The sequence below is a fragment of the Hylobates moloch genome, unplaced genomic scaffold (genome assembly GCF_009828535.3).
Source record: "Hylobates moloch isolate HMO894 unplaced genomic scaffold, HMol_V3 SCAFFOLD_8, whole genome shotgun sequence".
In the NCBI taxonomy this organism is placed as follows: domain Eukaryota; kingdom Metazoa; phylum Chordata; class Mammalia; order Primates; family Hylobatidae; genus Hylobates; species Hylobates moloch.
In genome coordinates, this window is record NW_026652283.1 from 41,842,139 (window position 1) to 41,853,391 (window position 11,253).

Sequence of the window (11,253 nt, forward strand, 5' to 3'; positions counted from 1 at the left end):
TACTGGCTTTTCCTCTGTCATTTTGCATAGGACTGTGGTTATCCCTGGGACTTTGCTTGCCTGCCTCTTTGCTGAGTCCACATTCATCATAGTGTCTCCAAAGCCCTTTAAAGATGATTCTCTTGCTTCACTGTGGATGGGCTTTAATAGTGCTCCTGTGGAGATCTTAAAACTCCTACAGTATTGCTTCTTTCCTCATCCTTCAGTGGTTGGGAGAATCTCCCTTTAATTTTACTCCCACCTCAAAATTTTATGGTGCAAGATGTGAAAACTTGAATTAGAGAAAATTTAGATTTCCCTTGGAGTCAAAGAATATAGGTTTCCTTATTTTGCATTTGGTTTTCCTAGTTACAGAGGAATAATAAAGCAAGTTGTTCTAAATGCTGTATTAAAACCCTTGACCCTCAGCATGCCTCGATATATAAAAATAGTGCAAGATAATGTCAAATATATTAGATTCTGGTTAAGCATGCTGGCTCATTCCTGTAATCCCAGCACTTTGGGAGGCTGAGGCAGGAGGATCACTTGAGGCCAGGAGTTTGAGACCAGCCTGGGCAACATAGCAAGACCTCGTCTCTACTAAAAATTAAAAAAAAAAATAAAAGTAGCCAGGCAAGGTGGTGCATGCGTATAGTCCCAGCTACTTGAGAGGCTGAAATGGGAGGAAGATTTGGGCCTGAAAGTTTGAGGCTGCAGTGAGCCATGAACACATCACTGCACTCCAGCCTGGGCGATCGAGCAAGACCTTCTCTCAAAAAACAATGTGTGTGTGTGTGTGTGTGTGTGTGTGTGTGTGTATAGATGCCATCTAATTCTAATTCTTAATCTGTCCTGAATGATTAAGATCTGAGAATTGAGATGTTCAGGAAATGGAGCTTTGGAGGAAGGGTGCAAACACAAACAAAATTCATCCATTTTGCCAAGGTGCCTACTTGAATGCTAAGCCCCTAATTGTTTCTTATTTATGTTTTTAAAAAAAAATTTTTTTTTTGAGACAAGGTGTTGTTTTGTCACCCACACTGGAGGGTAGTGGTGCAATCACAGGTCACTGAAGCCTTGACCTCCCAGGTGTAAATGATCCTCCCACCTCAGCCTCCTGAGTAGCCTTGACTACAGTGTGCACCACCACGCCTGGCTTGCTTATTTACTTATTTATTTATTTTTGAGATGGAGTCTCTCTCTGTCGCCCAGGCTGGAGTGCAGTGGCAGGATCTCGGCTCACTGAAACCTCCACCTCCCAGGCTCAAGTGATTCTCCCACCTCAGCCTCCTGAATAGCTGGGACTACAGGCATGCACCACCATGTCCAGATGATTTTTGTATTTTTATAGAGATGGGGTTTTGCCATGTTGCCCAGGCTGATCTTGAACTCTTGGACTCAAGCGATCTGTCCACCTTGGCCTCCCAAAGTGCTGGGATTACAGGCATGAGCCACCATGCCTGGCCCTAATTATTTTTATTGTTTGTAGAGACAAAGTTTTGCTGTGTTGTCCAGTCTGTCTTGAACTCCTGGTCTCAAGCAGTTCTCCTGCCTTGGGCCTACCAAAGTGCTGGGATTACAGGTGTGGGTCACCACGCCCAGACTAGCCTAATTGCATTTGATTCATCAGTTCTTTACTCAGCAGCTACTATATGGCTGGCAATGCACTGGGGGCTTTAATGATGATAAAAGAGCTCGTCTTTGAAGAATTAATGAGAAAGTAAAACATATTCACATGGGTCCATTAATAGTTTGTATTGGTGAGTGATAAAATGCCAAAATTGGTTATGCTGACAACAAATGCTGTAGGAGGCTGGTGTGGCTGGGTTGGAGGGCCCTTATGAAGCATGAGGAAAATTTGGATTCATGGAAAAAGAAGAGAACATCATGAGTAAGGCACAGGAATGATGTCCTGAGTGTATGTCCTCTGAGTGGAACAGAAAAGAAACAGGTGGCTGAAATGGAGGTACTGTGGTGTAGCTGAAGTATGGGTCCTGATCATGAAGAACCATCAGGTGCAGCCTGAGGAGTTGTAACTCTAGGAGGAGAGTGAGATGATGAGCAGTATTTTAGCCTTAGGAATCAGGACAGGACTAATGCAGTTTATTTGGGTGCTCACTAGAGTCCATAGAGAATTCTTGCCTTCAGGATCAGAAGGCACAGACACCTTTGTGGAAAGATGTTAACCTGAATCTTTTCTTGTATCTTTTCCTAGAATAAGCTTTCTGATTTGTTGGCACCCATTTCAGAGCAGATCAAAGAAGTGATAACCTTTCGAGAGAAGAACCGAGGCAGCAAGTTGTTTAATCACCTGTCAGCTGTCAGTGAAAGTATCCAGGCCCTGGGCTGGGTGGCTATGGTGAGCAGCGCAGATTCCAGGGCTGGGGGTGGGTATAGATTGTAAGAGGGAAGGCAATATAGTTGGAGAGGTCCTGAGTCACTGACAGCTTGTCTCCCTCTAGGCTCCCAAGCCTGGCCCTTACGTGAAAGAAATGAATGATGCTGCCATGTTTTATACAAACCGAGTCCTCAAAGAGTACAAAGATGTGTAAGTTCAGCCTTTTCTTTCTTTCTTTTTTTCTTTTCTGAGACAGTGTCTTGCGTTGTCACCCAGGCTGAAGTACAGTGGCACAATCACAGCTCACTGCAGCCTCAACCTCCCAGCTCAAACAATCCTCCCACCTCAGTCCCCCAAGTAGCTGGGACTTCAGGCACGCTCCACCATGCCTGGCTAATTTTCTAATTTTTTCGTAGAGATGAGGTCTCACTGTTTCCCAGGCTGGTCTCTAATGATTCTCCTGCCTTGGCCTCCCAAAGTGCTGCGATTACAGGTGTAAGCCACTGTGCCCAGCCAAGTTCAGCCTTTTCTCAAGGGGTAAAGGATAAACCCATTTGGTTACTTGCTGGAGTAGCACTTTGGAGTTACTGAAGGCTGCCCTTAGCCACTGTGCTGGTTTTATCTCAGGCCTGCTTTCTGGAGAGCTTTACAGATATTGTCTCACAGCTGCATTTGCAAGCAGGAAATGTTTCTGCTTCCACTTCTGCTTTCTCTCCTTTGTTGGTAGAGGCCCTTTTAGTCTTCTGATCCTTAGGATCAGAAGGAAGTTTTGCTGGCAGTAACATGGACCAATGCCCTTTATATAAGATTTTGTTCCTTTGTTGAGAATTTGTTACTGGCCCAATGGCAAAGGGTTCAATAGGACTTAATAGAAATTTTTTGTGCAGTCAGTTAAAGTGAGAGTAAGGCTGCCTAGCCAATGCAGGTATTACGTAGGGCAGTCATTGCATGTCTAACCACATACATCTACCAGTTCTGACTTCTCCATTGCTGGTTTTGAGCTGGAATGATTGCAGGCAAAATTTATTAAGTTGCATATCTACACAAACCTTTCCTTTCTTCCATCCTTCATCAATCAACAAACATTTATTAACTACTCTTTTTAAGGAAAACTACACCTTCCTGTGAGTGAAATGTGTCCCAGAACAACAGGCACTTCTTTATCCTTCTAGCAACATGGAATTAAGCGTGACAGTGTTTTGATATATCCCACCATTATCCCATCACTTTACATTTGAGGAAACTAGGTCTTAGGCTAAATAACCTTCCCAGCTAATGCACAAGAAGAGAGGGGACCTGAACCGCAGGTACAATGCTATTGCTATAATTTAATGCTGATCGTTTCCCCCTAAGGGAAAGTTTTTAAGTTTGCTTTTGGTCGGGGTGGGCATATTTTGACATAAGGCATTGTCTCATAAGGCAGTTAAGTTTCTTAGTCTTAGAATTCCACAGTGATACTTAAGAGCTCTCCTCTCTACCATGGTTTTATGCACAGAATGTCTGCTTTATCAGTTTTACATATTAGATTGCATTTAAGGTCTACTTTGAAAAAAGTTCAATAACCAGCAAGTGGTCAAAAGAAAAAAAAGTTTTGGTACTTAAAACAGTTTGAGAAACATTGCTATGAGAGATAGAGATAGAATCCAGAGTCTCTATCTTAGTGGAGTTTGGTCTGATGAGGGTAATAGACTAGGTTGTATATACATAGAAGCTTGGTGATGATAGAAAAGCTGCCACTGAGCAGAGCCTAAGAAACACCACAGGTAGGAGAATGTGAGCTCACAGGAAAGAAGGGTTCTGGAATCACCACTGTTACGTACCCGGACCACCTGTGATGAGTTCTTCTTTAATCCTCCCAGGGATAAGAAGCATGTAGACTGGGTCAAAGCTTATTTAAGTATATGGACAGAGCTGCAGGCTTACATTAAGGAGTTCCATACCACCGGCCTGGCCTGGAGCAAAACGGTTAGTGAATCCTCCCTCCCTCCCTCCCTCCCTCCCACTTTCTCTTTCCAGCGTGGGGTCCACAGGTTTCTCAGACTTCAGCACTACCAAAGTCTGTGAGGGAATGCTAGTTTTTTCAGTGGAAGGGAGGAAGAAAAGGAGGAGAAAGAAAGGGTAAAAAGAGTAAAGGAAGCAAGGATCAAAGGAGAAGGAATATTCAGTGGTATTCAATTTCAATAAACATGTCAGGGACAGTGATTGGTGCTGGAGCGGGAGACACACACAAATGAGTTACACTATCCCAGCCTTTAAGGAGCTTAAAAATAAGAATGCAAAACCCCAATACAAATCACCAAGCCAAATGCTATAATAAAGATACAGACTCTAGAGTATGAGGAAGAGAAGAGTGCTTCTCACTAGAAGATATTGTACTTTGAAGGTATATACTCTTCTATGAGACTTGAAAGAAGTATAGGGCAGTGAGAAGTGGGATACTACAAAAGGCACAGCTTAAACAAAATAAATGCAGAGTAAATGTAGAGATTGGTCTTCTCTGGCTTCAATAAGGGGAAATGGTCAGATTTTTAGGAGAAAAGGCTGGAAAGAAAGGTAGGCGAGACTTTGGGATGAGGTATTTGAGCAAGGGAGTGATAATGATTCAATTTGTCTTTAAAAGAGTCTCAGTGTATAGGTTAGGGATAAGGGCTCATGCTCAGATTATGAAAGTGGTCATGGTGTTTGGGGGATAGTAGAAAAACATTTGCAGGAGATAGCACCAAGGTAATAGAAAGAGATTTGATAAGGTCGAAGAAGTTGGAATCCTCAAAGAAGATTGAATAGTCAGTCTTGGATGGTAACATCTTTCACTGAAATAGGGACAAGGGGATGATTATACAGGGAGGGGAGCAGGCAGGAAATGATGAAATCAGTTTTGAACTTGTTGAATCTGAGGTACTGGTAACACACTAAGGAAGATGTCAAGTAGATTTGTGGAAATAGTTTTTAGAGCTGGAATCAGGTGAGGTCAAAGGCAAAATGTGATGGTCAAGAATAGAATTGAGAGCTGGATCCTTGGGAAAGGGTGAGAAGGCATGAAGTCAAGTTGGATATGGGTAGGACACATTAATCATTGCCTCAAAGGCTGCAGTGGGGACCCCATGTGCACTGGTCACATGTAGGGCGCTACTGGGAATGGTACAGAGGGGAGGAGAGAGGATGATGATGTTACCTGCACTTATTGTTCCAGGGGCCTGTGGCAAAAGAATTGAGTGGACTGCCCTCTGGACCCTCTGCCGGATCAGGTCCTCCTCCCCCTCCACCAGGCCCCCCTCCTCCCCCAGTCTCTACCAGTTCAGGCTCAGATGAGTCCGCTTCCCGCTCAGCACTGTTCGCGCAGATTAATCAGGGGGAGAGCATCACACATGGTGAGTGAGCACTTGGACACGAACAGTAGGTACAAGTGGTGTGGGCCAGACCCCACCAGCCAGAACCGTCTGTAAACTACAACCCTGGCTTGTGTGGTGGGGACTCGTTTGGTGTGTCCTGTTCCTTTAAGGGACAGCAAAGCTGGCTTAAATGGAAATTGAAAATGATGATCACAGTTGGAGGAAGCCCTCTGCCCCATGGGAAAGTGACTTAATATTAGGTAGCGTATATAGAGGACCCTCTTGTGCCAAGGCACAGAGCTGGCGGTTTTCCCCAGAGCTTTTTCCGTGGCACCACATGGCCTCTGGGAAGGCATTGTGTTAGGGAGTTAACTTCCTCAGAAGATGCATACTGGTTACATGGAAAATTTGCATGAGAGTGACCTAATGTTGGTATAGAGAAAGTAGATACCCTTAACACAGCTGGTGGAAGTCTGAGTTGTCCAGCCACTTCTAGGAATCTACAATCATAGTAGCTAAAAATGGTGTAACAACCTAAATCCAACAGTAAGAGAAATGGTTAACTACCACATGTCCTCTTGATGAAATGTTTTTTATTTATTTATTCTTTTTGAGACGGAGTTTTGCTCTTGTTTCCCAGGCTGGAGTGCAATGGCGTGATCTCGGCTCACCGCAACCTCCGCCTCCCAGGTTCAAGCAGTTCTCCTGCCTCAGCCTCACGAGTAGCTGGGATTACAGCCATGTGCCACAACGCCTGGCTAATTTTTTTTTTTTTTTTGTATTTTTAGTGGAGATGGGGTTTCTCCATGTTGGTCAGCTGGGTCTCGAACTCCTGACCTCAGGTGATCCGCCCCTCTCGGCTTCCCAAAGTGCTAGGATTACAGGCGTGAGCCACCGCGCCCGGCCTCTTGATGAAATGTTATGCCACCATTACATGTTTTTCTACAGTGAACCATGTAATGTTTAAGAAAAAAAAATCTAGTATGTAAATTACAACCACAAGGAATGGTGGAGATAAAAATGCCATTCAGTATTTGTTACACAGTTAACATAGATCAGGCCATGTTCAAAGCGAGGCGTGTGTCAGCCTGCTGTGGGAGATGATGAATTATTTTTCCCTTAAAACATGAAATATATTTTTACTTTTTTATTTTTTTATTTATTTTTTTTTTTTTGAGACGGAGTCTCGCTCTGTCGCCCAGGCTGGAGTGCAGTGGCGCAATCTCGGCTCACTGCAAGCTCCGCCTCCCGGGTTCACGCCATTCTCCTGCCTCAGCCTCTCCGAATAGCTGGGACTACAGGCGCCCGCCACCACGCCCGGCTAATTTTTTGTATTTTTAGTAGAGACGGGGTTTCACCGTGGTCTCGATCTCCTGACCTCGTGATCCGCCCGCCTCGGCCTCCCAAAGTGCTGGGATTACAAGCGTGAGCCACCGCGCCCGGCCTTACTTTTTTATTTTTTATTTTTGAGATGGAGTCTCACTTTGTTGCTCAGGCTGGAGTGCAGTGGCGTGATCTTGGCTCACTGCAATCTCTGCCTCCCAGGTTCAAGCAGTTCTCCTGCCTCAGCCTCCTACGTAGCTGGGACTACAGACATCCGCCACCACACCCAGCTAATTTTTTTGTACTTTTAGTAGAGACTAAAAATACACCATGGTAGCCAGGCTGGTTTTGAACTCCTAACTTCAGGTGATCCACCTGCCTTGGCCTCCCAGAGTGCTGGGATTACAGGCATGAGCCACAGCGCCTGGCCTAGAAAGATACTAAACTACAGGTTAACATGGGAAAGTTTTTAAGTGTCAATAGTTGAACTAAATTTGTTAACAATCTGTATGATTATAACCAACAAAACCAAATATATGTAGAAAACAATATTGCAGAGTCGCAAATGCTAACACTGACTGAGGAGGTGGGGGAAGTAGGGTTAGCTGTGGGGAGTGAGGGTATTTTTTTTTTCCTTTTACCAAATTTTCTTCACTACCACTTATTTTTCTTTATTGCTTTAAAAACTACATATTTGTGCATATATATTTGATATGTCTTTCTAGATCTTTTTCTGTGCATTTACATATCCTTATCCCCACCCACAATATACACACATTCCATGTTGTTGTTGTTAATGGAACCATATAATTTAATCTTGGAGAGAAGAGAAATGATCAAAGTACTTTTCCAAAACTGCTTGCAAGAGAACATCTCAAAGGCTCTAGTTTTTGGCTTTGAATTTTCTGTTAAGGATGTTTAACATGATGATAGCAGCTCAAAGGTCTGGTATGAAGGACAGGAACAAGGTAGCTGTTGTTCTTACAGCCCTGAAACATGTATCTGATGACATGAAGACTCACAAGAACCCTGCCCTGAAGGCTCAGAGTGGTCCAGTACGCAGTGGCCCCAAACCATTCTCTGCACCTAAACCCCAAACCAGCCCATCCCCCAAACCAGCCACAAAGAAGGAGCCAGCTGTGCTTGAACTGGAGGGCAAGAAGTGGAGAGTGGTGAGTTAAAAATACCTAGATGGGGGCAGGTATTTTTATTATTATTTTTTTGAGATGGAATCTCACTTTGTCGCCCAGGCTGGAGTGCAGTGGCGCAATTTCGGCTCACTGCAACCTCTGCCTCCCGGGGAAAAGGAGTAGGAACAGGAGGTTAAATGGATCTTAGCTAGATGAGGGCAGAGTTCTGGCTTCAATTGCAAGAACAAAAAGCTTGGGATAGCCTGGTTTTTTTTTGTTCGGTGTGTGCTTTGTGATGAGAATCCTGGGATCTCTCTCTAATAGGAAAATCAGGAAAATGTTTCCAACCTGGTGATTGAGGACACAGAGCTGAAACAGGTGGCTTACATATACAAGTGTGTCAACACAACATTGCAAATCAAGGGCAAAATTAACTCCATTACAGTAGGTGAGTCTTTGTCGCTGTCCCATGCAAGCCCCGTCCCAGAGCCCGAGAAGGCTAATACCATCTTACCTACCCTATTCTTAAAGATTCCTAAATGTATATTGCTTTCCTTTAAAGTTCTACTGTTGACACACTCCCTTTCTTCTCCTAGATAACTGTAAGAAACTTGGTCTGGTATTCGATGACGTGGTGGGCATTGTGGAGATAATCAACAGTAAGGATGTCAAAGTTCAGGTAACTCGATATTTTGGTTCCTTCCTTTTGTCCCTGAGGAATTAATTGAAAGAGACATGGTAGACCCACAGATGTTGCTTTGGTGGGAATCTGATTCTACAAAGTCTGTAAGCTGAGCTGCTTTGGACGTGGCAGAAGGGTTGGCTCTTCAAGCGAGTTCTTTTCAGGACCCATCCCAACCCACCGAGTATCCAGTGTCTTGCGCATCTGTGAGCTTTTCATGTAGTTGCTGAGTCACGTGAAACAGGAAAGCTTTTCCTGCGACTTACTGTTGTCCTCCCCAACTGCTGGGACTCAGTCCTCTTTGTTTACTCTGCAGGTAATGGGTAAAGTGCCAACCATATCCATCAACAAAACAGATGGCTGCCATGCTTACCTGAGCAAGAATTCCCTGGATTGTGAAATAGTCAGTGCCAAATCTTCCGAGATGAACGTCCTCATTCCTACAGAAGGCGGTGACTTTGTAAGTTTCTTGATCTCTTTAGTATGATGTTAAAAACAGAAGGGACTGAAGATTTCTTGCATTGGAGAAAGCTATTTTACGAACATTCTGCACTGAGCAGGTAAAAACCCAATAATGGCCGGGCGCGGTGGCTCACGCTTGTAATCCCAGCACTTTGGGAGGCCGAGGCGGGCGGATCACGAGGTCAGGAGATCGAGACCACAGTGAAACCCCGTCTCTACTAAAAATACAAAAATTAGCCGGGCGTAGTGGCGGGCGCCTGTAGTCCCAGCTACTCGGAGAGGCTGAGGCAGGAGAATGGCGTGAACCCGGGAGGCGGAGCTTGCAGTGAGCCGAGATTGCGCCACTGCACTCCAGCCTGGGTGACAGAGCGAGACTCCGTCTCAAAAAAAAAAAAAAAAAAAAAAAAAAACAAAAAAAAACCCCAATAATGCACAGCAAAAGCACACAGAAATGAGGTAGTCCAGTGTAGTGGAGCCCCAAAGGAAGGTGCTTTCTGCCTAAATGGAGCTCAAGGTGGCAAAAAAGAATGGGGATGAGCCATGGCACCTTGTCAAGCTGGTGCTGTAAAGCCATATGTAGTGTTATTTACACCTCATAGACCTAATAGTCTGTCCAGGATTGCTGAACACTAGAACACAGCATGGCTCTGTGGGTTTGTCTCTTGCTACATCCTACCGTGCTCCTGGGGTTAAGTGGAAGCAAGCATTGGGAGAAATGTGTGAGATTTAGCCCCAGCTCCTCTTTAGCTCAGATTTAAACCTGTTGTCTCTTTATTTGCAGAATGAATTCCCAGTTCCTGAGCAGTTCAAGACCCTATGGAATGGGCAGAAGTTGGTCACCACAGTGACAGAAATTGCTGGATAAGCGAAGTGCCACTGGGTTCTTTGCCCTCCCTTCACACCATGGGATAAATCTGTATCAAGACGGTTCTTTTCTAGATTTCCTCTACCTTTCTGCTCTTAAAACTGCTTCTCTGCTCTGAGAAGCACAGCTACCTGCCTTCACTGAAATATACCTCAGGCTGAAATTTGGGGTGGGATAGCAGGTCAGTTGATCTTCTGCAGGAAGGTGCAGCTTTTCCATATCAGCTCAGCCACGCCGCCAGTCCATTCTTAAGGAGCTGCCGACTAGGACTTCTGATGCATTTTAGCTTTGAGCTTTTGGGGGTTATTCTACCAACAAACAAACAGTCTATTGGAAAGGAAACAGTCCCAGGAATTAGCAGATCAGAATGTTCACACTGGTTAATCTTTTTTTAACAATGAGCCTGAAGGTAGCAGAAGCTGGTGTGTTTCCAGATGGTTCTTCTAACCAAACTAATTTTTCACTGTTGACAAGCGAGGCAAGGGTTGCACTGGACCAAAGGCTAAGGCTTGGCCATCTAGCATTCCATGCAAAATTGTTTCCTATAAGCATTCCTTTTATTCTCTATTCTATCCTGGGTCTGCCTCAGCCATGAGATAGGAGAGTCTCTGGTACTAGCTGCTGTAGCAGTGCCCTTCATCCAGGGCAGTTAATGGAGTCTTGGACCCTTTCTCTGGGATCCCTGCCCAGCACCTTCCTACAGAGATGACTTTAAAAGGAAAAAAAAAAAAAAACAAAAACCCACACACACCATTTCAAGGAGTCTGGCATTCCTGAATCCTCCTTCCCTGCCAGGTGCCTGTCACCTGTCTTCACTGCCTCCTTTTCCCTGTCATGCTCATCAGCTTATGGCTTCTGTCCAAGCACCTGAACAGAACTAAAACCTCTACTGCTGGTTTTAGGTCTTGAATTATGTAAGAATCTTGCACAGCACTGCTAATGTAAATTTCAGTTTTTCCCATCTAGGACAAACACTTACCAAAATATGCAACTTTTTTTTGGCGGGAAGAGAGATTGTCCTGTGATTTCTACCCATTTCCTGAGGCCTGTGGAAATAAACCTTTATGTACTTAAAGTTATACAGAAAATAGAATAAAGTTAATACCAAACTTGCTTAGTTGTTTACCTGTGATATTTGCTGTACA

At 44.4% G+C, this 11,253-nt stretch overlaps 1 protein-coding gene across 14 annotated transcripts in view; it reads left to right on the forward strand.

Annotated features, from left to right (window-relative positions):
* Nucleotides 1-11,221, forward strand: part of CAP1 (cyclase associated actin cytoskeleton regulatory protein 1) — a 32,254-nt gene extending 21,033 nt beyond the window's left edge. For all 14 annotated transcript variants that reach the window (XM_032160397.2, XM_032160395.2, XM_058442380.1 and 11 more), the window contains exons 5-13: nucleotides 2,195-2,338; nucleotides 2,442-2,527; nucleotides 4,177-4,282; nucleotides 5,508-5,685; nucleotides 7,957-8,141; nucleotides 8,424-8,547; nucleotides 8,696-8,778; nucleotides 9,098-9,241; nucleotides 10,025-11,221. In XM_032160397.2, the coding sequence (XP_032016288.1) occupies nucleotides 2,195-2,338; nucleotides 2,442-2,527; nucleotides 4,177-4,282; nucleotides 5,508-5,685; nucleotides 7,957-8,141; nucleotides 8,424-8,547; nucleotides 8,696-8,778; nucleotides 9,098-9,241; nucleotides 10,025-10,108 (1,134 nt within the window). In that variant the 3' untranslated portion in view covers nucleotides 10,109-11,221. The remainder of the gene's footprint in view (nucleotides 1-2,194; nucleotides 2,339-2,441; nucleotides 2,528-4,176; nucleotides 4,283-5,507; nucleotides 5,686-7,956; nucleotides 8,142-8,423; nucleotides 8,548-8,695; nucleotides 8,779-9,097; nucleotides 9,242-10,024) is intronic.
* Nucleotides 11,222-11,253: the final 32 nt, after the last annotated feature.